Below are 27261 nucleotides of genomic sequence, written 5' to 3'. Positions count from 1 at the left end.
ACCTCAAGCTCTGCGGTCTTTCGCGAGTCAAGGTGACATGAGACGCGCCAAAACATCGTACAGCGAAGAAACTCCAATTGAGAGATTGAAAGTGGATTCTCTCCGGTGTGTGTACATTTTGTACTGAAAAGCATTGGAAAAATCTCAATTTAGCGATACATTTCATGTGAATTCTTCCCTCAATGGAATGCAAGTATGTGATTCAATTTTTCACGCGGATTAAAGGTTTTCTTTTTCTTTGAAGACAAAAAAAGACTACAAATGGTGGGAAAGAAAAGAATGTCAATGATATAGGATCTTTTTATTCTATAAAGGAATTTTCATGCTAAATATATTTTTTAAGATAGTGAAAACGCGCAGAAGTTATAGAACTTGATATTTTACATCTAAATGAATAATTTTACATGAATGATTGATTTTAAATGAACCAAGATATGATCAAATTATTTTTTGTTGTTGATATTTTTACAAAGTTTGTTTTCAAAATTGTTCAGAAAAGTCTTGAAATTTTGTCTAAATGTTGAATGAACCGAACCAGTTTAAATTTTATGAAAATAGAGAATTTTTATGTCATTTTAATGCACTTAAAGTCAACAAAGTAAAATTGCCGAACGTTTTAAATATGTAGGTACATAATATAATATAGTGGGCAATTATGGTTCTGTTCATCACATTAAACTGACGTAAAAAATCTGACAAATAATTGCAAAATTTGAGCTTAAAACTTCATGTAACTACCTTCTAAAATTTAACCCATCTAGCTATTTTCTAAGAACATATAATTAAATAAGAAAACCTTCAAATTATTTATGTAAATATAGTTTAAACTAAAAAAATACTTTGGCTTATGTACAAAAAATATTTTCCTAAAACATGCAACATTTTCATCCCACTCTGCAATGAGAAAGGAAGGTGTGAAAATCCCATGGTCATTTATTGCAATTTTTCCCCAAGTTTTGGCACATTTTATTAGGAAACTATCGTCCGAAAAAAAAGTCTTGGTCATAAATCAAAATGCGCTCCACAACTTTTGGGAAATGCTTGTTTTTTTGTGTGTGGAAAATCTTCGAGAGTGGGAGTGTTGGGCGTGAGAAATAGCTCTACCATTTGTTGTGTATACTTTAGTCAGACTATAAATTACGAATTGGGCATTTGTAGTGCTTGCCTTAACGTCTTCTAGGCACTTTTGAGTTCCGTGTTTGGGGTGCAAGAGAGAGTGAGGGTGGTGGGTGGTGGTGTTACCAATGAACAAGGGTATATGTGGCGCCAAGTGGGGGAGAAGAATTTTCTAGCGGGGAATGCGGTGTCGTGAGTCAGGAGCCACTTACCAGAGTGCAAACATCTCAACCACACCAGACTCATTGGCACTCCACTGGAAAACTTTATCGTTTTCCCGCACAGCGAAAACTTCGGCGTACCCCCTCTCCCACACCCATTCACACAACAACCAAATAAACCGACACAACAGCCCTCAGACCACAATTCGTTCACCCACTCCAACCATACTGTGTGGAAACTTTTGGCTGTGGTGGCCCTTTTTCCCGAAAAACCCCTCACTATATGGAAATCTCATTGGAATTGAATTACGCCCCCAACGCCCATGTATCGCGTTGCACGCTTGGGGCACAATTAAAAATGCGATTTCGTCCCTGTAGGCAACATGCGGACAGCAAATCTAATTCCACCCTCGTCACACACACACAAAATTGCCCCGCTGTGCGGCCAAAGTTTGCCAAACATTTTTTTCCTCCTACATAGATGCAGCCACAAACATTATCACTTTTGCATTATAAATCAGAATTAGGCGGAATTAATTCATCAATGTGATGAATGCTCTGTTGCGGCTTTTTTTTTTCAACCACTATTACTCCAACAACGTTCAGTCATCCCTCATATTTACATTTTTTAAAAATATTTTATCTAACCCTTAATAATTCTGTGAGGAAATTCTGCAAATTCTCATTGGATTTTCCAATAGGCATGATTTTTGTATTCATAATAACAAATTTTTTATTGGATTAACATGTTGATTGAATGAATTATTATTCTGTTCAAGTGATAAAATGTGGGAGAGGAGGCCGCATTGATTTTCTGGGGCATCCAACTACGGGAAAAGTGACCCCAGTCCTAATTCTCACGTTTTTCTTTCTCTTTTAAGCAACATCGGTTCTTTCATCTTTGGGCTGTCAAAAAATTAGGTCACTTCATCAAATAGGAAAAGAAAAAATTAATAATTCTTGGAAATATTGAAATTACAAACCTTAATAGAAGGGAGAGGTGAGAAGGTGAATTTTGAGGGGGTGGTACTTATGCGAAAGTTTAATCCATACAAACCAATTCAACTTTAGATTTTCGCTATCAAGTTCATTAATAAGGGGAAAAAGTTTCATAACCAAAAATGAAAATTTACGTTGGTTTACCGGGAAAATGGAAAATGAGAGTGAGGGTGGTTGAGGTAGGATTAATATGAACGCACACAGTGCAAAATATCGATATTTTATCGTTTTTAAAGGATTGTCCGATATTTATGGACATTTTAGGGATATTTTCTAATATTTTTTTTTAGAAAATTTAAAAACAAATACTTCAAATTTTCTTCTAATACGTATTAAAAAAAATTGTATTAAATGATTACCAATTTTTTCAAAAATGATTTCTACAAAAAATCTTGAATTAAGATTTTTATCAGGTTTTATTATAGGAATTTAAAAATTTTAAAAATAATAAAAAAAAACAATTTCAACAATTATGTACATAAATGCTATCTTTTTTTTAATCTACAAAAAGCACCTAGATTAAACAGCAGAGGATTAAAATTGTATTTCACTTTTCTATTATGAAAGATTAATAACTACCGACAGAAAGCTTTCTTAAAGCTTTCCTAAACGATTTTCCATTACATATAGTTCTAAAAGCTTCATTAAACGTACATTCGGTTACATTCATATATAATATAACAACCTGTAGAAGCTACTCTTTGGTATTTAAAGGACAAATATTTCGTAATTTATTTGAAAAATTAAGTCAAATAAGACAGGTAATAAAGATGCAAACAAATTGGTAAGTAATTAGCTGTCACCTCTTCAAAGAGGAAGATTCTTTTGTTCATTTTATATGCAATAAATACTCGCATTTGTGCACCCCCTGCTGAAAAAGCTCGACTGTGGCACGTCCAGTGAACTGAATGATTTTAATTGTTTGTAAAATCATTGCAAAATAGCTCGATAAATTATTTCATCAATAATTTATATATTTTCACCAGAGGGTTCAGTATTATGTATAATTTTTTTTATTTGACTGTGTCTGTGAATATTTTGACAAATCAAGATGTTGGTGAAAAAGAATGATTTATGGTGCCTTTGAACTTGCAATCGTGGTTTCTCTTGTTTCTCTTTGTTCCAAAACGACCTCATGAATTTATTAATATCACTATGCTAGTTGGGCCAAGTTCAATGCTTCTGTTGAGGAATACCTGCGCTTGCTGTCGTCATCCGGCCGCTCTGTGCTAAGTGCAATGGGTAAAAACAATGTCAATGTGAAACGAATTAGTATCCAAGAGAGGAAAACTTGTTTCATATATTGTGGGGCTTTTTGCTAAAAGAGAAGCCCCCCTAGTTTCATGAATTCCGGACAGCATACCGACATGACCATGGGAAGAGTGCGCAGCATAAAAGTGGAAGTTTGATTTATTGAGTATTCATATTTGAATTTTATTTCCATTCATATTTTTTTTTATATTATACAATTGTAGTAATATACATTAATTCCCTTTAGGCTTATTCGATTTTTTTTTACTATAGTAATATTTATCTGTGTAATTTCAATAATTCCTCCCATTGTTTACGCTTATCCTTTCTCATGCTTCATTATGCACTATATTGTTTTTTTAAACACTGAAATTTAATTAATAATGATCGATTTTTTTCAGCATAATTATTTATTATATGAAATATGGTTTGTTGCACAATGTCAATGATGTGATAATATTTAGGATTAAGGTCAAAAATTATATTTTAATTCCAATTTGAGGTTTTGTACAGCTAAAATCCTTCTCAGTGATGAAGTAGAAGAGCATGTATATTTTTATTTATTTTATTTTGCACTGATTTTAGCAGTACTATAACCTCGATGTTCCACATTGGTCCAGTAAATATGTCGAGAAGAGAATTTTGAAGATAATTTTTTATAAATCCTTGTGTTCAGTCACGTAATGAATTTAAATGTGAAAAGTTACATTTAAACAAAATTTATTTATGTATTACTTTGGGGAATAATTACATTTTTTTTCACTACACGCAAGATGTCTGTATGAGCCCACACAAGGAGTTTAAAAAAATCCCAACTCTGACTATTCCCTGATATTTCATCTTTTGACAAACTCCATTTTTACTCTTTCAAGCTGTTGTTAAAAGAAATCGTTAGCAATATACTTTTTATTTGACACTGTTTCCTGTTGACGGACCATTTATTTATCTTCCTGTCAATTTGATTTTTTTTAGTTCGCTGCTTGATTTTTATTTTATCTTTTAGTTTGATGCAAGAAATCGCTCGAGGACGGACAGCCATTTACATTTAAAATTCTTCTATATATTTTCATTCTTGTTCTGCACTCTAAGACTTACCATAAAATATGATTATACAAATATAACACTTTCAATTAATCTTCATATTGAGAAAAAAATAGATTTTCGAAAGGAATTAATCATTCTTGCAAGATAATATTTAACTATGTACATTCTTCACATGTCCTCATCATTTTTTTAACTACCTAATTGATTACATCTGCTGCCTTAAATTTTTATGGAAATCATGTCTTTCATCCTTAAGTAACACCCCTTAATTTGCCTACGCTTAATGTATGTTTAACCAAAATCTCAGTATCGCATACAAATTCCTTTTGCCCTATCAATTTTCTTCCTTCATACCTCTTTGTTCTTTAAGTTCCGCGCTAGAAGCTTTCAAATGGAGTTTATTTTTTTTCCATTATTTCTCACAATTTTTTCTTCATCGCAAAAGTGGATAAAATTACGTTATTTTTTCCCTCAATTTCCCCTTTTAAATCTTTAAATCTAATAGTTTATTTAATAACAGAGTAACTATCTCACAGAGAGGGTACGCAGCACAAAAAATGACACCATCGATGCTGAAATATAATGCCGGATATTTGAGTGAAGACAATGAGATCGAGATGATGTCACTGAAAGTAAAGAAAACGGAAAAGAAACATATAATAAGAGCCAATTTACATATAATCAATTAAGCATTATTATTTAAAAATTAAACTTCCACCCAAAAGCGATAATGAAGGGTTAACTCGGTTGGGCACATTGAACGCCTGAAAGTATTCAAAATCTTTTGTAGTTGAGGCGGTATATAGAATTGATTGGGATTTTATGATATTTTAAAAATTACTTATTAGCCTTATTAGGATTGAACTCTTAATGTATTAAAAAAAATCAAAAAAAAATGGCTTTAATAAGCGTTAAAAGGAAAATATACATATTTTACGGCCACATACCAGTTTATGGGAGCTTAATCCATAAAGCTCATAATCTTACAAAACTTTGACACTAAAATTCGTTATATTTACCCCGAAAGTTCTTAAAGCTTCGTAATGAGACCTAAATTGATCTTTTCTTAATAGACAATGAGAAAAAAGAAACATTTTTCCAAAAAATCTCACTCAAGTATCTTCCATTGAAAATACTCAAACCCATAAAATTTTAATAAAATTAAGGACATCCAGTAAAAAACACAATCATAGAAAATAGAGCTTTATTATAAAATTTAATATAATTATCCGTTTGATTGTTTACCGCTTGCACTATCAACTATGGAGCTTTCGTGGTTAAATGGAGGCGCCGGGTGATCGGTTCCTAATTTCCCGAAAATCCAATCAATTTCACTAAATGTCGGGCTCATGTGCACACTAATGTGATTAACATGTCACCAAGGAAAACACGAAAATACACCCGTGAACCGTAAAGAGGGCGATTTAGTGGAATAATATAGTAAAATGTTGTTGAATGCAAGCACGCAAAATACATAAATATGAATTTTCACAACAAAACAACGATCAATGCGTCCCGAAAATTGCAAAAAGTCCTGAATTATTGGCACTTCCAGCAGCGCAGGAGAGTGCTTTAAAATTGTTCTACGTGCCCCGCCTGGCCAATAGCTCGCATGGTCAATAGATGGTCATTTTTGGGGGGGAAAGTCGCATCAGTTTGGCCCCAGCCAGTAAAATAGAGAAAAATATTTTTGTTTATTGGCCATCGATTCTGGTTTTTGTGTTCAACACGCACCAAATGAGCTTTAGCGCCCATTTTTGATATTTTCATCGACTCGCCTATTGGTTTTTCATCACTTTCACTGTGAGCATTTCATGAAATTCCACGAATAAATTCAAATTCAATTAACAAAATGTGAATTTGTTTATTAAATACATTTCCGGGAAAACCTTTTAAAAGCCTTGCTAAAGAGTTAATTCGATAAATTCCGGAATCTTCAATTTTAAAGTGATAGGAAACGTTTAAATTGAATTTGATGGGAATTTCGTTAATCGTTGAACACGTGAAAATTCTCAGAAATTAAAAGATTTTGAAAATTGGTAAATTTTCTTTTTATGTTTTTTTCTATTTTCAAGTAAAAAAAATAAATAGTTTTTCATATCCAGAATGAAATTTCCTTGTGCAATTTTCAACTTAAAAACCATCCTTTTGAGCTGAGATTATTTAATTCTTAACTCCCATCGGCGGGTAGAACATTAAAAGGGGGTTTTTGGGTGGTGAAAATGAAAACCATGCACTGCACGAATTAATGAGAAAATCCACAAACCTCGTGCTGGAACTGGATCCCGCTGTGGAACGCCCAACTCAACTTCCGTGTACTCCTGATAGAGATTGCCAATATCTGCGGTACACCGCATAACCAAGCCAGTGCCCACACTTGGTACCGGACCCCCAAAGTGACTACTCTGAAGCTGCAGTCGGAGGGCTGCATGGGCCATTATGAGGTTGTCTGTCGTGTAAAAGTACTGTGTCTCTCCGTGGTTTATCTACAAAGCCAAAGGGGAGAAAAGAAAAGTAATTATAAATGGGGCACAGCATTTAAATCCAAATAGCGGTCAAGGAAGTTATTTCTCTATGTTGAGCCATCCTTTTCTTCGTGACATTAATATTGTATATTATGTATTTGTCAGTGAATCAGCAAAAATATTTCCTATCCCAAGAAATATTGGAGTTGCAAAAGAAAAATGAGAAAATGAGAATATTTGAGGCAGAGTCATGCATGAATATCCTGTTTTGTCAAACCAATCTATCTAGGCCATCTTCTTCACGTTTAGCCTCAATTTCATCCATTTTGCCTTCCAGAATTTTCCATCCCAACACCCCACTTCCCCTTCAGCGTCTTTTTGGAAAATCTCTATGGCGAAAAGACCTTCTCATTGTTCAAAATGAGCTTATAAAGTTGTTCTTTTTTTACGACTATATATTTTAAGGGAGCAAAGTGTGGCGAGAACCTGCAGGAATTCCCCCAAAAGGATTTATGATGCCCATCCCGTGGGACTTACATTGTTGACGCAAATTACTGCGCTGGGAAGACCATGGAGAAATTAACCAGTTTAATTGTTCTTTAAAAATAAACCACAACGCTCAACTGAGACTTTATTTATTAGAGAACTAAAAATTGCCTTTTTTTTCTCCACCCACACTATGAGACGAGAACAACAAAAAAAAAACAAAATTAATTGAAATGATGTTTCACGTAAAAATCATCCCCATTCACTTTGCAAAATTAGCCCACAGTAGGATACATTTCCAAAAGGGAAGTTGAAGACAATTTTTCCTTTGAGGAAAATATTACAAGTGGAAGAGATATTTTTATGAAAGCATCATAAAAATAACTTGTAAAATAAGCTCTTTATGTTCCATTTCATTCCACGAATGGGAATCACAGGTATTCTCAACTTTTTGAACTTTAAAACATAAACTCTTCTACCGTCTATCATTAAATTTGAAACTTTATTCATAACCTTGCATTTTCTTCATTTGCATCGTAAAGATAAAGTGAAGTATTATTTTTAAGGTTTTTTTTGTTAATGAAAAGACTTTCTTTTAGAGAAAAGAAACGGAAGGGGATTTCAGAAAGTTTTCCATTTTCCATGATAAATGTATATAAAGAAAATTAAAACAATTGTACATTGTACAAGTAGGAATGGCGTCAAAGTGTCCACTTCTCTTAATTTTTCTATTATTGTAAGCACTCAGCACAATTGAATAAACTTCCTCTATTCCAAAGCACTTATCATTCCTTGGCAGAGAGCTGTGTGAGAATAAACCTCGAGGAATTCATTCCAATTGTGCGTAGAGATGGGAGAAACTTTCAAGTGATTCTTCACATTTTCATGTGGCTTAATTTTCTTAATGAAGCAGCAAGAAGACAAAATTGGAGTCGAGTGTGATATTAATCTTCATTGCATTGGCATCAGGGAGCAGCAAAAATATATATAAAACGTAATACAGTTCACTGGAGCTTTTCCACATCTCCTCAAGTACTGTGCTGTGAGAAAAGGGGTTAAAGCCTGCAGAAGCGCACTATAAATTAGCAATTATAACTTTGTTCTTTCGCAATCTGCTGTGGAAGGAACACATCTTCCGCCACGAAGAATTATCCCTCTCACTTATCCTCGCCCCACGAGTGTCATCGAGTCGAGTATTTCTCGTTTTTGGGTAAAGGAAGAAGCAGGTCTAGGAACTTTGGCACTTAAAAGCGTGTGACTGTATCTGATGATACCCACTTTTCTGCCCATTTGCACCCTTCTCTTGAATTGTTGTTCCACTCACATAAGATTTATACCAGCTTTTTTCACAAAAATGCTTCCTCCCCCCTCCCGACTCCCCGACCCAGTTGGTAATGTCTTTTATATTGTTGATTGTCCTGCTTGAGATTGTTCATTTTTTTTTCTTCTTGGATTGCCCTGCAATTTAGTTGAATCAACAAAAGGAGAAGCTTTTTTTATTTAAAAGGGGAATTTAAGAAAAATCTTTCTCTCATTTTCCAAGCCTATCTCATAATTTTCTTTGCGCTGTAATTTGAAGAAAATTAGCCTTAAGAACATTTATATGAATGGACGACTGTGTGTAAGTATTACCTTTTATTTAAGGACACTTTGAGGATGTAAAGTTCCATTGATTCCTCACTTAATCAGCGTACATATGCAACAGAAAAGCTCTCACATACATAAGCTAAATTCAGAGAATCATCCAATACTGGGACAGTACCCAAAGTCTGATTGTGTTGGTATAATAAATTCCATCAGCAAGTAATTTCAAACCCAGGGACATCTCGTATGACCAAATGGATGATAGAAGAAAATTGCGGTTTAGAGAAGTTCCCTCCTATATGTCTCACAGTGTTGTAAATGTGTGTGTGTATCAGAACTTGTCGTCCGAGACCAATTCCCACATCTCAAAGTTTAACTCAATTTAAGAAATTCAATTAAAATTTGGCGCCACTCACTGTTCCAACATCCCTTTGACCACTCTTGAGGACCATTCCCAATGTGGTTTTCCCAGCCATTTCTCCTTTTCCTCCCTGACACAATACCCCGGAATCTCGTGCAAAGATCTAGCATCACACTGAATTTCTAAGTTTAACACCGCTTTTGGGGCCTTTTTTTCCGCCATCCATCCCCCCATTCCATTGATTGGGGGGTGTTGAATGGTGGTAAATTATTGGATTTTTTCATCACACATGACATTCGCAATTCAACAGCTCGATCTTGCTTCCCGCCCTTTTGCTTGAATTTTCCATTCATTGACTTTATATCACCCACCCAGCCCGTGTTTCGGCATCACAAGTTATACACGCGGGGGAAGGGTAGTACACGGGTGGGAAAATTGAGAGACAAAGCTCGAAGATTTTTCTTGTCAAAGTAGGGGGCGGCAGGAACAATGAAAATCATTACAGCAGTATTTTCCAGTCACGGTTTTCGCACCCTCTTCGCCATTCCCATCATTCTTCACGATAAGAAATTCACGGGAAATGAGTATGGGCTGGTGAGAAAGACAAAAGGATTGCCCTTTTTGTTGGATTTCACCACCCACCCCCTTATTTTTTTATATAAGGTATATATATTAGCTGAATGACGCTTTATCTTGGGACGTGATGAAGTGAATATTGCGATAAATAAATTCACATAAAATATGCAAAAAATATGTATAAAAAAAGAACATACACAAATGTTCTGAGAGACCTTGAAAAAAAACGAAGAAGACAACAAAGAGAAATGGGTATACTTTTAATTAAAACATGATAGAAATCCCTCCAGAAAATGGAGCACAAGAGGAAGGACTTTGAAAAATAAATTAGAAATACTATCTTTGGTATATACTTTGGCTTTTCTTCTTGCACAATTTTAATTCCAACAAATTAATTGAGTGAAATGGGGAGCCCAATAAATTGTTTCCCTCGCTTGAGTGACTTTTCTGTCTCAAGTCCAAAAAGCAAGGAAAGAGATTGAAGCAACTTACCCATAGAATAATCCATCATCATGCAAAATTAACAGACTCCCATCACGCATCATTGAGAAATCAAGGAGTTTCCACTAAACGAACTTTCACACATCATTTGCACTTTCGCAAGGAAAATACCCGGGATTTTGTCAACTTACCAAGAATTCCCGCTTCAATCTTATCAAAGTTTAGCTTGTCGTTGGTAAAATGATGTGGTTTAGGCATTAAGATAACAATTTGTTTATATGAGATTTTTTCAAAGTTCTTTTTCAAGAAGAATCGTTTTTTTATATCCAGGTCTTTTTAACTTAAAACCGACCTTTATATCATTAACTTTTTTCCCCATATAGAGAGCTCTAAAAACAACAAAACAAAATATTTACAAAAGAAATATAATTACAGATTATTTCCATGCACTGAACCTCAATGGAGCTTTCTGAGCTTTCTTATAATAAAAAAAAACTTCACCTGAAGATATTTTGAAGATGCTTCTTCCATAAAATAATTTACTTTTGGCATAAGAATGGAATTCATATTCATCCGTGTGCACCACAAAAATATTCCAGAAGCGCTTCTTTTGCACGAATGCTCTCATCTGTAACGACTCGTGATTATGCAATAATACCCGTGAATTGATGTGCATTTGACTCTATTGTGTGAGTTTTGAACGAGGTACTTTTGTGAATGCTTCCACCCGTATGGAACTCAATAAGGTTGCCTCTTGAGCTTTATACTACACCGAAAGTCCTTTAGCTAAAAATATACGGAAGAGGGATAACGTCGTGTGGTGCTTTTAGCGATGCAGCAAACTTAAATAGTCATCAGTGGGAGTTATATGCTTGAATTATCAATTGAGCATCTCAAGGAGCTTTGCGCGAGACTTTGCCATCATTTCTCCTGTCATTGTTTAAATCCATTAAACCACCTCGCCCCAATAAAGATTCTAAATTACAGCTTCTTGATGCTGCACCACAAACATTCCTCAAACATTCTGCTTAATCCCACCTGAATATGTAATTCCTGTATAGTAGTTTTTTCTCCGTTTTTGTTTGTTTCTATATAGGAGGAGCTTTTGTTTCAGCAACTGTGCAAAATCTAAATCAAAGTTCATACACTATGTGCAATGGTAATCCTTTGAAAGATTATTACCCCTCTTATGTAATAAATTTTCTTTTTTAATCTCTTTTATTTAAATAAAATACAACAACATTTTCAAATAAATTTCGTGATAACAGCACTTTAACGGGAAAACTTTAAAATTCTTTTTTAAAAAAAAATCCTTAGAATTTTGAGAATAAAGAATTTAGTAATTTATTATTCGACAGAATAATGTACAGAGTGATAAATTGATCTTGAAACAAAAGTCAAGAATGAGAATGATAAAAAAAGCAAAAATAAATGTCCTTTATTAAATCAATGTCTCACAAATTCTATAAGTCTTTGGAAAAAAAGAAACACAAAAGGACTTCTTATAATTTGTCATGTGAAACCCACACAAAGTGCAAGATGCCAAAATAATCTCAAATCTATTTCTGGGAGTGGAGTATCAAAAATTGTTGGTGGAAAATGTCTCGTGTTTCTGTTGCTGAGAGCTATGGTAAGTTCATTTCATTGTCACCCCATATTTTGACTGAAGAAGCTATTTGCTGCTTTCTTGTTATAATTCCACCCGCAACCCCTTAATCTATCCCCCGCCTTATGGCCACAAAGTAAATGTGAAATTCAATAGCAAAGGGTTTTTGATTTCGAACCTTATACCAAGAAAAAAAAAAGAATATATTTATTCAGACCCTTTGTATGCATTGCATGATTTATACTCCTTTATCGCCCAATACCTTTTAGTTAATTAAAGTGAAAAATATCAATTTCCTCAGCGTGTTTGCTCAATCTCCGTTCGTGGTGGAGAAAAGCAAATGAGAAGATTGCGAGGGAGGTTTCTTTGAAGGGAAAATTGTAGGGTGTAAAGGAAAAATATATCTTGCCCACATCTACACCATTTTGGTATTATATATTACATTTAATGAAAAGAAAAAATCCACACCGACCACACCTTTATTAATGCAATTCCTGTTTTTCCTCACTTGCCAGTTTCTAGCTAAAATATTCTCTAATTTTAAGGTTCACTGCCCATAGAATTTTGTTGTTCTGATTACAAAGTTTTCTTACAAATTAATATGAAATTCTCTTCAAAAATTCTATAATTGCCTAAAGCTAATAAAGAATGAGATTTGTAGCTTTCACCTGTTTTTCGAGAATATGCTTCCAAAAATAACTTTTCCAACACTTCATAATTCTTCCTTTATCTCATCTCTCTCTCGTAATTGCGTTTCGCTCTTCTAATAAGATTTCAATCAATCTCAATGATCATCTTTCGTTTCCCAGTTGCGCGAAGCTGATGGGATGGGTGCGAAGGAGAGTTTTCACGTGAAAATTGGTAAAAGCAATCAACAAGTACCTACACTGCGCGAAAGCCCAATGAAGGAACAATGAAAGATTTTTTTTGCTTTCTTCGCTGTATTATCTACATATGTAAATTGAATTTCTGTCATGCAAAATGTGTTGAAGATGTTTCAGCACAGTAAAGAAAATGAAAAAGAGAGAAAGCAAAAGTCAAGGAAAAACAATTTGTGATGAAGCGATGAGCTTTCACAACGAGTATAAATTCTTCTATGACGGTATGCTGTGAAAATATTGTTTTCTTGGTATTTTATAGGGAGATATTCTCAGTTTTGCGTTGGTGCCAGTTTGCATCGATTGCAATTTATTGTCAATCGATCATGAGATGAAAGAGATTTGATAATTATCTGTCGCATGAAAATGAGAAAAATTGGTAATTCTCGTAACTCTGCTAATTTTGCATTATTTATAGCTTGTGATGTGTATCTATGGCCTTATTTTCAATCATTGAAAAGCTCCAAAAGCTTTTGCAACTTATGAGAAATTACAGATTTTCTGACAAAGCAATTTAATCTATTATTCAGGGATAAATTCGAAAAATAAATTAACGTCATCATAATGCATTTCATTAACTTTGTAATGCTTCCTAGTATTCACGAATAAATCGTGAACATGGCAAAATATATAGATTGCTGTTGACCCATAAATATTTTCACGTTGAACAACATCGAGTTATTTGAGGCATATAAGTCTTCCGTAAACTTATTCTGGTGACCAACTTTCAACGACTCTATGCATTCACTTAAAAATTTACTCTTCCAGGCGAAAGTCTAACTTTTGCCAAGTTGAAAACACTTTTGCTCCAAGTGTAGTGTCCTCATACTCACATAGCAGCAAGCATATTTAATTGAAAACAAGCATTTGTATGGAAGTTTACATTTATAAATGATGGAATCTTGAATGAATTGGTATACTAAAGAAAGTTTGAGCTCATATTCATTCAGAAAGTCAAAAGTGCTCGAGGACTAGGGAAAGAACGCTCATTTTTTAAATTATTGCAATTTTCACTCTCAAAGTGAAGGAAACTTTCCCGTATGAGTCAAAGATCATGTTACGGGACACATATAACTTATACAGAGAAATACATACTACTGATTTTTCAATTACTTAATTACGGACATCATTTATACGTTTACTTAATTCTTAAGTGAAAATAATTTAAAGAAAATCTTGTAGTTTAACCTTATGGGAACTTCATTCGTTTTGTTAAAAAAAATCACTTAAATTCAATGAGCAAATTCAACAAAAGATTCTTAGGTGCTAAACCATTTTCATCCTTTTCTCTGTCTTTTCTTGTATTTACATTGCGAATTTCAATTAACCTGTGAAGGAATTATTCATTTTATGATTAATTTAAATTGGCACACAGCACGGAGACACAGAATTGCAGATGATACATTTAACTAAGCAGGGAAAACATACAATTTTCACAGGCAGGTGTTATAAAAAATTCATACTTTTTCCAGAGAAGATAATCTCAAGTAAAATTGGAGTCATTCTCATAGTGTTTTTGTTTAAAGAAATATTAAATCTCTTTTTTTTGTCTTTTGTGATATTGAAAAGGTTTTTCTGACAATTGTAAAAAAAAAACCTTTTAAATTTGACAAAAGGCAAAAAGAGAAAAATTAAACAGAAATCAGCTTCTTTTGAAAAAGTATATATCTCTGTTTATATTTAATTTCTTAATTTATATTTTTCAGGAGACAAACTGATAAAAGATAATTTAAGAAAAATGCCTCGTGTCGAAAAAATGCTTATAAAGAGAAAGAAAAATTGGACTACTTATGATAAATTATCACAAGCTATGTATAAGGGGTGGGCTTCAAAATCATTCACCCTCTACACAACTGATTGTCTCATTTTCTTGCATTTGAGTTGTCTTGTGCGGAGGTTCATGGTGGATGGTTGTATTGCGCAATATGATCCAAATAATGAAGGTTTGTGTTATGGCGGGAAACTGTTCTAATAATTGCCGAGTGGCGCCGCCACATGAATTGTAACTGGGCGCACTCGGCTCAGTGGATAAACACACCTCGTGAAATAAAGACCTACAACACAGAGCAAGAGTTTCACTACAGTGACGACGAAGATGGCGGAAGCAAGAAATTTTGACTTGCCTGAATTGCCAGAGGAGAGAGTTATGGAAGTAGAAGCGAGGCAAATTAATGAAAATCAAGGACAGCGTGCGCAATTGACACTGCCAACAAACCTCGAGTTTTTCCAGCCAGACAAAGGAACATGGCGTCGATTTATGATGCGGCTTGAAGATACTTTTGAATTCTTCGAAATACGCGAGGATTCAAAGAAGAAGAGGATGTTGACGCACTACATGGGACTTGAGGCGTATAATAAATTGTGTGACAGAATCACACCAAGAATTCCAAGGGAGCTGACGTATAAGGAAATCGGGAAGGAAATGCAACAAATCTATGATCCGACACCTTTGGAAATCGTGGAAATCTACAAATTTCAACGGCGAGAGCAGAAAGAGGGAGAATCTTGCGACGATTTTCTAGCAGCATTGAGGAAATTGTCTATTAATTGCAAGTTCGGATGTCGAGAGTGTGATTACCTTGTGAAAGCACTGCGAAATCAATTCGTGGTTGGGATAAGGAACAAAACAATCCAGAAGAGACTACTCGAGAAAAGGGATCTCACACTGGACATGGCTTTGGAAATCGCAAAGGCAATGGAGACATCAGAGAAGGGAGAAGAAGTGCTCGGAGATAAGCAGACGGGCAATGTTGTCAACAAGATATCCGATGACGTCAACAAGGATGCTCCGAAGAAGGTTCCAGAGAAGGAGGAACCCCAAGACAAAGCTACCAGGAAGTGCTACCGTTGTGGAGTGAGTACCCATTTGGCCAACAAGTGTCCCCAGAAGGAGGTTACGTGTTATGCTTGCAACAAAAAGGGGCATATTGCGAAGTTTTGCAAAACTAAGAAAGATTCTGGGGGAGGGGAGAAGATGAATAAATTTGAAGAGATAGCGTATCTTGAGGGTAGTCTTGTTGGGAAAGTTTGGCTGGGCATTAAGGTGGGTGGAAGAAACATGAATTTCGAGGTAGATAGTGGGTCTCCGATTTCAATAATTACATTGGAAGACAAAGATGATTGGTTTCCAGATGCCGAAATTTTTCCTACTAAAAGGAATTTTATCGGTTATAATAATTCGCAAATTGACGTGTTGGGGTACGTGAGGGCTACCGTGGAGGTTGAAGGGCGTGTCCTTCGAGACATGAATTTGTACGTGGCCGTGGGTTCTAAGAAGACACCTCTGATGGGCCGGGAGTGGATACGGAGACTCAATTGGCTTAATTGGAATCAAGTTATGGCGATTAATAAGATTTCAGAAACAATTGATATTGATCAAGAGATGAAACACCTTAAACAAGAGTTTAAAAATGTGTTTGATGATTCTTTGGGAAAAATCGTAGGGGTGAGTGCCGAACTCAAACTGAAAGAGGGAGCAAATCCGGTGTTTGTGAAAGCAAGGAGTGTTCCATTTGCTAAGAGAGAAGCAGTATCGAAAGAAATAGATAGGCTAGTGGCAGAAGGGGCTCTACAGAAGGTTAATCAGAGCGCTTGGGCGACACCGATAGTAGCGATTCAGAAGGCGTCTGGGAAGATCCGTTTGTGCGGAGATTATAGCTCTACATTGAATCCTAATTTGGTGATAGATAGGCATCCGTTGCCAACAGTTGAGGAATTGTTTAGTGGCATGGCGGGAGGAAAGAAATTCTCAAAGTTGGATCTTTCACAGGCTTACATGCAAATGGAAGTTCGCGAAGAAGATCAAGAATTGCTCACTTTGAACACGCACAAGGGGCTTTTTAGACCAACTCGCTTGATGTATGGTGTAGCTTCGGCTGTAGCCATTTGGCAAAGGGTTATGGAAAATCTATTGTTGGATATTCCAGGGGTTAAAGTTTTCTTAGACGATATCCGCGTGACAGGGTCTAATGATAAGGAGCATTTGGCAAGACTGCGGGAAGTATTGAAGAGACTAAATGAGAGGAACATGAGAGTTAATTTTCAGAAATGCGAATTTTTTGCGGATCAAATTGAGTACTGCGGGTACGTTATTGATAAGAATGGGATCAATAAGGATCCAAAGAAAATTGAAGCTCTCGAGAAAATGCCAAGACCAAGCAATCGTGAGGAAGTTAAGGCATACTGCGGGTTTGTAAATTATTATGGGAGGTTTTTTAAAAATTTGAGTACCACGCTACACCCAATCAATAATTTGCAGAAAGAAGATGTTGTTTTTAAGTGGGATGAAAAATGCGAAAGGGCTTTTGTGAGTATTCAGAAGGAAATGAAAGATAAGGTCGTTTTGGGACATTATGATCCACAAGAGCAGCTGGTACTAGCCGTGGACGCAAGTCCAGTAGGTGTAGGAGCTTGCCTGAGTCACAGGTACAAAGATGGTTCTGAGAAACCACTGTGTTTTGCATCCCAAACATTGACAGAAACCCAAATGAAGTACACACAAGTAGACAGGGAAGCGTATGCTATAATTTTCGGCCTAAAGAAATTTTTTTCGTACCTTCATGGGAATCATTTTGTACTGATCACGGACAATAAACCCTTGTCTCAAATAATGCACCCACAAAAGGGTATTCCGCATTATACCGCTCTCCGAATGCAACACTACGCGTTGTTTTTAAAAGCATTTGATTTCTCAATGGAGCATAGACGATCCAGTGAACACGGGAATGCCGATGGGTTGTCGCGTCTACCTTTGCCACAAACTTCGGAGTATGAGACTGATGAAGCAGAAATAGTTCAGTTGAATCTCATTACCACCCTTCCGGTGACCCTTACAGCAATCCAGGAAGCAACGCGTACAGATGTAGAGATCAGAAAGCTATTGGAAGGACTTAGAACAGGGAAAGCAGTCTCTAAAGAAGATCGATTCGATATTGATATGAAGGAATTTTCACTGAAGCAGGGATGCCTTGTAAGGGGAGAGAGAACTTACATTCCTAAGAAACTTAGAGAAGATATTCTTAAGGAGTTGCATGAGGGGCATGTGGGAATGACAAAAATGAAGATGATTGCGAGAAGTTATTGTTGGTGGCCCAAGATAGAGAGGGATATCGTGATGTTGGTTAGCAACTGCACAGATTGTCAGGAAAATAGACCGGAGCCTTCGAAAGCTCCGGTACATGCATGGGAAGCAGCAAGTAAGCCATTTGAGAGAATTCACATTGACTATGCGGGTCCTATTTTTGGGAAGTGGCTATTGATTGTGGTAGATTCATATTCAAAATGGCCTGAAGTAGTAAGTGTATCGGATCAAACAGCAGAAACTACCATCACGGAATTGCGAAAAATTTTTGCAACACATGGGATTCCCGAGGAAATTGTTTCAGATCAAGGTAGGCAATTCATGGGTCACGAATTTGAAAATTTTTGCAAGAATAACGGGATAATTCATAAGACAGGAGCGCCATACCATCCGGCAACAAACGGACAAGCCGAGAGGTATGTGCGTACAATAAAAGAAAAATTGACAATTCTAAAGACGACAAACAAAGAAGATCTTGATAGGAAGTTGTGTTCTATCCTAATGAATTATCGTAGGACACCACACAGCTCAACGGGTGAATCACCGAGCGAAAGACTTTTTCACAGGAAGATTAGATCGCGTCTGGATCTTATTTTGCCGGGGGAAGGTGGGCGTGAGAAGAAGACGGAACAGTCTATAAAAGTACGTGAATTGAGACAAGGTGACAGGGTTGCGGCAAGGGATTTTAGACCAAGGGGTCCGAAGTGGAAATTCGGAATAGTTAAGAGTAGGCTGGGGAAGTTACATTACGAGATCTTGCTGGATGAAGGAATTGTATGGAAGAGACATATAGATCAAGTGCGTAAAGTGGGAGAAAATGCAGGTCGGTTCGAGAACGGCACACACATTTCACATCAAGTTGATCGGTATTGGGACGATAATATTCCCCATTGTTCAGATTCCAATGAGTCAAGAGAGTCAGAAGTATCGTATCCTGTTCCTCCATCTGAGGAAGATGTTTTCGAAGATGCAGAAGAGGATCCAGCCGGTACAAATGAAGTGTTATCAGAAACAGGAGCGTCACTTCCGTCTCCGGAGCCCTTGCGGAGATCCCAAAGGGCTAGAAGGCCACCTGATCGACTAGACCTCTAAAACATGATTCTTCACAAGATCCTTAGTTGCATTACATTGTAATTAAGGGTTTTTCATTTAAAGGGGGAAAGCTGTTATGGCGGGAAACTGTTCTAATAATTGCCGAGTGGCGCCGCCACATGAATTGTAACTGGGCGCACTCGGCTCAGTGGATAAGCACACCTCGTGAAATAAAGACCTACAACAGTTTGTTTGATGTGTTTTCATATTTTTTATATAACATCCCTTGTATCTTTAATCATCCGACAAAATGACATCTCCTTGTTTCATCCATCCACCCAGTGACGAGGGCGGCATGGGTTCCACACGGAGAATGGTGGCTTTTATGAGCCACTCGCTATGCGGCATGGGGACAGAGTGCTCGGTGAATATTTATCCATTGCGCGTAAATTCTCGTCTGGGGTAGTCCATCAAAATAACCCCAAAAAGCATCATTGCTTAGGGGTGGGGGATCGTCCGTTGCTTTAGTAATGGGTTCTTTTTGTGTAATTCCATCCCTATCCGAGAGGGTGTTGCCATACCCTCTCACAAAAGTCTCATGATAAATAAATGGCGAAATACAAAACTCCTTTCATGGAGACACTTATACGCAAGATGTTGCAAAAAAATAAAGGCACACCCAAACACCCCCAGAGCTCTGAGAACTGTGTGGGGGAAGAATAATATTAATGAGACGAGATGAAACAATTTCTCATTCACTATCGCCTTTTCTTAGACATTTGCTTTGACTGGACATGAAACCAACCCAGCCATTCCTCAAACAATGAAAACACAGACACAATTCCGTGGAAGGTGGCATAGAAAATGCCTTGTACGACAGTTGAAGAGTCATTAATTTAATTATCAAGTCGTGTGCATTAAGAATTTAATGGTGTTGCCTGGTTTTGTTAGGTATACACCATAAAGCTCCCTTATTTATTATTAAAGTGATGTAACCGTGACACACTTGGTAAGAATATTTAGAACCTTGTTTGGAAGATATTTTTTTGCCTAATATTGCAACATTATATTAACAAAAAACAACATAACTTACGATATCGTGGATCACGACATCTTGTTATGTGATCTGGTTCAAATTCTGTTGCAAATATTTTAGTTTTGTACAGCTTAATACAGCTTATTGACCGAATTGACCATTCTAATTTAAAAATTAAATTAATTTTAACAACTTTTTTGAAAGATTTTTTTTCAGAATTTTTAGACAAATCTATCTGAACTTTTACCATAAGATTGCAGTGGAAATGGGAAATTTGTTTGGCTTTTCTTAATTTTTTTTTGATTATCTATTCATCATTTATTAATTTTTGATTTTCAATTAAAGAAAATTAACTTTTTTTTATTCATCATACTTCATATTGAATCATATTTTAAAGCCAAGAAATACTCTGAATTGGTAAAATTTCAGAAGAAATTCTTGAAATTTCAAAGATTTCTTAGTTGCAAATTCAGATCCATTATTTATAGTTTCATTGAAAAAGAGATTAACTACGTCTATGGACTTTGAGTTGAGTTCATAATATTTGGACCCTGTGACATACATATTACATTACAATATTTATAAGTAGGTAATAGTTTATGCTTAAGGAGGTTCTTCACCATAAATCTCTGTGAAATATGGCATCATTTCTAAATTGTATTAACATACAAAATGACTACTTACCCATATATGTAAGTATGTACGTACACATATATGGATGTATGTAATGTATCAATACAATGTTGTGGCTTGCAATTGCCGTTACAACGATAAATTAATAATTCTCACCACCAAGCAGATTATAATGAATGTCTCTGTGTAAACATAAACAATGGACACAGTGGGGGTGAAAGATTGTCTATAGATGTTGGAGAAATGAAGGGTATAAAATTTACACGTAATGCAGATAATTTAGGAAAATCCTCCCCCGCATTAGTTTTAGAGAAGAAATCTTTGTGTTTCCACCGATTTTTCGTTGCATTTTGGAGTTTGGGAAAAGGGGCAAAGGCATTTTTTTCCGTGTGAAAAGTTCCTCTTTGGAAAATGTTCGGGCAATTTGCAAGCTCTTTGCTGAGGCTGGGAGCTTACTAATGGTGTGACAATTCTGTGTTAGTGCAGCATTGCGGGGTGTTGGAGTGTGAAGTGGCCAGGAGTTGCTGAGAGGACTCAGTTGAGGATTTAATCCTCTTTTCCAGGACCAGAATTTAATTAACTTTATATTTAATTATTTACCCCGGCGTCCATGGTATTTCACCCACCCATGCCACTGAGCGAATACGGACCCCCACACCATTCCCAATGGATCTGTGAGTGTATTTTAGCAAAATGGCACGAATTCAGCCCTTTTTAGTTAATCACACCACCCCTTGTCGTCACTTTTCCTACCCGAATATTAACATACTTTTTCGGAGAAAAGGAAAAGATGTGTTTTATTATATATTTTTTTGCTTTAAATCCGATTCAACTGCAAAGCTTTATTTAGTTGTGAAAAAAAATATCTAAAGAAGAGCCTCTTTTCCGTTTCTTTTCCTTGAAGGCGAAACTGTGAGAAATCACAAAGTGCATAGAATGGTGTATTTTGAAAACCAATGCCAAATGAAAACAAGTTTAAAATCTTTAGTTTAATGAAAGTCAATTTCACATAAAATCTCTTCCAATCTCTCCACTATAGCTGCGCTTTCATTCCCTCTCGGGGTGCATTTTACAAATTTCCTCGCAGATTTTCTTTTCTGCAGCTTTTCCCCCAAAAAAGTAATCACAATTTTGTTCAATGAAATAAATAAAATTTCACAACTTTTTCGTTTAAGCTCTCAAGCTATGTGTTACGCTTTTATATCTGATCTTGAGGAAATTCACATGAGCACAGTATTCGACATTCCGGGGTGCATTTTGAGTAATTCAATTATAAGTCAATACGTGGGGTGGAGATAGCTCTATATGTGTGCGGAGAGATTTCATGTTTCGATTATAAGATGATTTCTTGCAAATTTCACCAGAGAGACTCTATTTAGTCTTTGATGACGAAGAGTCTTCCTGGAAAGTGGGTTAATTGCATTTGTCTCATCCTCCACCACATAGTGTGTTGAGATATCTTTCGCCACACTGAAAGTAATTGATCTAATCTCCGAGATGCTTCCAAATTGGTAAGTGTTGCACAAAGTATGCAATATATGGGAGGGAAGTTGGAGATTTTCGCAAAAGTTTTCAGCTACATTTGGTATGTATTTTCTCTATGTTCAACCACAGAGTTGTGCATTACTTATTTTTCTAATTAAGTAAATTTTTGTGCTAATGGAAAAATTGCAATAATATTGTTACTTTTATTGGATGTAGGTTTTTCCTGTAACTGAAATTAGTTTCAACTATTCTTAAAATTAATGAATATTTTTATTGTTAAAAGAATTTAACACAGACAATGCAAAATAAAGTGAATTGGATTAGATTTTAACGTTTTATTTAAGAAGCTCATGCAGAAAAAGTTATTTTATAAAAACTTTATCTCATAAAATGAACAAAAAGAGCTTTGAAAAAATAAATAGCTTTAACTGCAGCAAAATAATAGGCAGACAATAGGATAAATTTTCAAAGAGAATTTTATTTGGTTTAAATTTCATCTTCCCTATTTTCCATTGCTCTATTGCATCGATCCTAAATGCATTTCAATTCATTGAATTTTTTCTATCAACTACTTTCTATTTTCTTCCTCAATTTTCCACTCAAGCATCACATATTCATTTTTCCCCTATCACCTGGTGGAGCACCTTTCTCAATATAGTTGCGGGTGAGTGTTCACCTCCGCAGGGAACTCACAATACTATATATGAAATCGTTTGAACAATCTGTCAGGATGTGTGTGTGGTTGGTGAAAAAGAGGAGTGAGAAATTGTTTTCTTTAAATTTCAAAGAGACTCCCCTAAAGCCCCGGAAGAACTTTCTAAAATGCCACCACACAGTGACTTCTCTTTTGCCGGGGTGAAGTTGTTTAATTTCGAGATACAATTGTGACCGTGAGAGTAAAGCGAAATTGCTTTTTCACCATACATAATGCTTCCACATGCACCGTGCTTTCATCCCCATACCTTCTTTTTGGTACACAAACACCAGGAGGACAATATCCGTGGAACCCGAAGCTTCCTCCCAGCATTGGGTATAAATTGATATTTTTCTGCAGTCGCAGAGATTCGATTTCTCCCCAATTGTGTTTGGCATCGTTATAAATAAGAGGGACCAATTGTGATAAAACTCCCGTGAAACGAGCTAAAAATCTATTTGCGCGGCGGGGTTACTGCTGAAAATGAAAAAGGTGAAAAGAGCACCTAAAGTTCAACTTAATTCATTAGGTATATCACAAAATATTGAACAATTCTAATAAAGTTATATTTTATTTAAAAAAAAAACAACTTTCTTCTCATAAAAGTGAGAATTTTATTTTTAGTTTGAAAAATAAGTTTAATCCAGGAATGGGACAGGGAATAAATTGACTTTGTGTAACTCATAGTTCTGGGAGATGAATTCTAAATATTATAGAGGTCATTTGAAGTGCAGTGCATGTATGACAAAACTACTACACTGTTGATATTAGGAAATTGAAAATTTACTTCAACAATGGCACACCATCGAGTTATTATACTTATCCCCTTCCTGGGCGAATTGCCACAAAAACTCCACAATTGAATTGGTGTTTAGGGTGTTTCATTGTGGGTTCTGATGATAACTGACCACCACCATCCCCCTATCAATGGAACGATTATTCCCTCGCGATCACAATTGATACTGAACAAATAGAAACATGGTTCTAAATTGATATGGAAATGCTCTTTGTGTGCAATTGGCACATACTAAATGGAATCAATTTGAGGAACAGAACGTGACATAGAATAGCTTGACAAGGTCAAAGGACATGACACTCCCCAAAATACAGATATACAATGCCATAAGATGTATATCCGAGTATTGATTTGAAGATGATGTGCACAACATGATTGAGAAACGCTTCACATGATACTCGAATGTGCTTTTATGCATTTACTAACTCGTCTATTTTGTAAAGTTTAGTATACCATATGCGACACCAGAAGTGTTTTGCATAAAAGTTCTATCTATTCAATTCACACTTGCTTAATGTATATTTTTTAACTATCGCAAACTGCATTAAAAAGTTTTGCAAAATTAAATTGAAAATTCAAGCCGCATAAAATGAGAACAAAGGATAATGCTGTCAAGGCAAACTTTTATTCCACCTTGCTGCTTTCAGATCACAGTACCGGGTGAAAGTCGAGGAGGTGCTAAAGGCTTTGAATGACCTCAAAATGGGAAGAATGGGATGTGTTTTGTGTGTTGTAAGAAAAGTTTCTATATCCTTTCTATCTGCTCCAAATGTATACTCCGCACTATTGAAAAGTTGACACACCATAGATTTTTCGAGAGATAAAGTATAAAAGGGGATGTTCTCTCTTTTTTATTTGAACATCAAAGCATATTTCAGCACTCTGTTCAAGGAACATCGCTATGCTATGAGAGTTTATGCATTTAAACTCTCATGTAATCACAATTGTTAAGATTATAAAATTCACACAGAAAGCTCGTTATACATAATCTACTGAAAAGATTTTTTATTCTGGGTAAAACATAAAAGTTAATGAGAAAATCATAAATCATTTTCTAAATTATTTATAAAGTTTATACCTAAAATTTTGTTGTTGTGATTATTAGTTGGAAAGTTTTTATCTGCCCAAGAAAGTTCACTGATCTCCTGAACTTACCTCCTCTCTCAAGAGACACTGAAAAAATCCCAGAGGAAGTAGATGGACTTCTCCCCAGTATTCTTGTGAGTGGTCTTGGTATTCACTCAAGGGGTTTCATTTTCTTTCAGCACCGAGGTGAAGTTTTCAATCAAATTAAGCCCAAAGAAAGCCCCCATTGAAGGAAACTTTCTCTTGGAGATTTTTTCTTCTTCTTCACCCTCGTATCCCCTGCATTTGTGTATAAACCCCCCTACAAATACTTTTATCAACAGACATCCACTCGGTGTGGAATAAAATTCAAAAGGATAGACAAATTTGTCACAATAAGGGTTAAATTGGATTATTAAGAAAGTGTGTTTCGCACATGGAATGATTCTTCCTCTCTCATCACCATTTTCACCAAATTCCCCATGGGCCTCATACCTACCCCGACCCTGCACCCCGCATATATAGAACGCCTGGTGTTTTCCACCATTCTGACGGTGCCTAGGCGAAAAGTGTGATGAACATAAATAATTCATCATTTCTCAGCAGTTGAAATGAATACAGAGACTGCCAAAATAGCAGATGTAACACACCATAGCACTGCGTCATCATGATTCTGACTTCGTTTTCTGAATCATACCCAAGAAAAACGAGTAGGGGTGTACCAGTTTGGGGGAGGTTTGAGTCCACCAAAATTCCGCTATATGCGCTACATATGCCTTTCAATCCCTTTTTCGCAAAAGGTTTTTCCTCTTATTGTATTTCTCTCCCTTTTTTTTTTGCTTTCGGGAGAGACGGAAACGCCACACCATCCCTCACGCACGAGGCGACAAAGTGCGGAATCCATTTGGGGGATGGAGAAATTCACTTTCGCCGAAGAAAAATGGCACGAGGTTGGAAAGTTTGAAAAGGTGGATGGTATAGGACTCCAAGTGAATACCAAAGAGCGGAAGAGAAAATTTTTATTGTTATGCCCTCCCAATCCTCATAATTCTGCCAAACAACACTCAACGACAATTCAATGGTATCGTTTTAAAGTTTTACACGCTGAGCAAAGGCAATAACCTACCCAAAGAAAGGAAGGAGGGCGAGGTGAATTATAAATCTCCCATTTAGAATGTTTATGCGGAAATTGAAACAATTGATTTTCGGGACTAATTCAAGGATTTTCAGGAATTAGGTTACCAAAGTTTCGGTATAGACTTGGTAATGCCATTACTGGGAAATAAGGAAAGTAAAAGTTAACATTATTAAGACTCCATCTAGAGTATAAATTACCCTATTTTATCAATTTAAATTATTTTATTGAGTAGATATTGCAAATCTATTAAGGAACTCTCATAAAAACATAAGAGGTCACGTATACAATAAGATAATAAGAAAAAGTGCAGATAACACCGATAGAAAGGTGTGGGGGGAGAGAATTTTTGTTCTTGTAAAGTTTTTCCCATTAAAAGTGATTATTTTTAATTTTAGCATAAAACTAAATGAGGTACGTAGTACAATTAATAGCAGCTTAACAATAAAATTACGTTACTTTTTTATGTGTTTATTCGAATTTTAAGTCTAAAAGTTATTGATTAAAAATCAAATAGAGAACATCTTCGTGTCACACTATGTATACGTATATAAAAACAGAACAAAAATATTTATTTTTAAATCGCGAAAACCCAACATTGTAAAGTCCTCTAGAATTTTATAGTGCTATATAGAAAGGAAACTTTAATAAGAAAATCACATTTCATATTGTTTTGAATGCTACACTTTATGCTATACCGATAAATGTGCGACAGTTTGTGGTTGTGAAAACAATAAAGATCTAATAAAGAAAAACTTTAGCGAATTTTCCAACAGAGAGAAAATTCTTTCTGCCAATTATTCTGTCATAAGCACAGTTTTTAATGCAATTCAATTTGAAAAATGATTGAATTTTCATTGTAGTGAAAAGTTTATCCCGCATGGTGGGGGGAGGGAAAAGTATGTGAGTATAAGCATTTGAGATTGTTTATTTAGTCTGTGGCGCCAATAAAACTCGCTTATATTTGATTTTATTCCATCCTATACCAATGCTCACGGAAAGAACAAGGGTGTCACGCATTACGATCGCATTTTATTGGAATCTCTATGGTGTTTATTCAGCTAGCACTTTCATTAAAATCGCATTTTAACACCCAACGCGAGGTTTACACGAATTTACATCAGTCACGGCTTAAATTGCTGAGACGCGTACGTATGATGTTGCATATAAGTATGTGGAAAAAGGGGGGCGTTCTTTTTTTTTCTCCCTCATTTTCTCTCAACAGCAAACAATCACAATATTTTTGTCTTTTATTTGTTATCTCTTCGGCATCCACTAAAGGAGATCGTATTTCTTACACATCCACTTTATGGGGTTGTTGAAGTGTGTTTTTGAAC

The 27261-nt window shown here is 35.7% G+C and overlaps 3 protein-coding genes across 9 annotated transcripts in view; 2 read left to right on the top strand and 1 right to left on the bottom strand.

The window, feature by feature from the left end:
• LOC129797635 (cytochrome P450 6A1-like) overlaps positions 1–27261 on the top strand; it is a 690618-nt gene that overhangs the window by 352298 nt on the left and 311059 nt on the right. The gene's annotated exons all lie outside the window — the stretch shown is intronic.
• Positions 1–27261, top strand: part of LOC129797630 (cytochrome P450 6a9-like) — a 667408-nt gene that overhangs the window by 329088 nt on the left and 311059 nt on the right. The gene's annotated exons all lie outside the window — the stretch shown is intronic.
• LOC129797678 (uncharacterized) overlaps positions 3686–27261 on the bottom strand; it is a 101361-nt gene continuing 77785 nt past the window's right edge. For all 5 annotated transcript variants that reach the window (XM_055840471.1, XM_055840470.1, XM_055840473.1 and 2 more), the window contains 2 exons: positions 6838–7057; positions 3686–5197 (listed from right to left, as the gene is read on the bottom strand). In XM_055840471.1, coding sequence (XP_055696446.1) covers positions 5097–5197; positions 6838–7057 — 321 coding nt within the window. In that variant the 3' untranslated portion in view covers positions 3686–5096. The remainder of the gene's footprint in view (positions 5198–6837; positions 7058–27261) is intronic.

The sequence above is a fragment of the Lutzomyia longipalpis genome, chromosome 1 (assembly GCF_024334085.1).
Source record: "Lutzomyia longipalpis isolate SR_M1_2022 chromosome 1, ASM2433408v1".
Lineage (NCBI taxonomy): Eukaryota > Metazoa > Arthropoda > Insecta > Diptera > Psychodidae > Lutzomyia > Lutzomyia longipalpis.
This window is presented reverse-complemented; position numbering and strand designations above follow the sequence as displayed.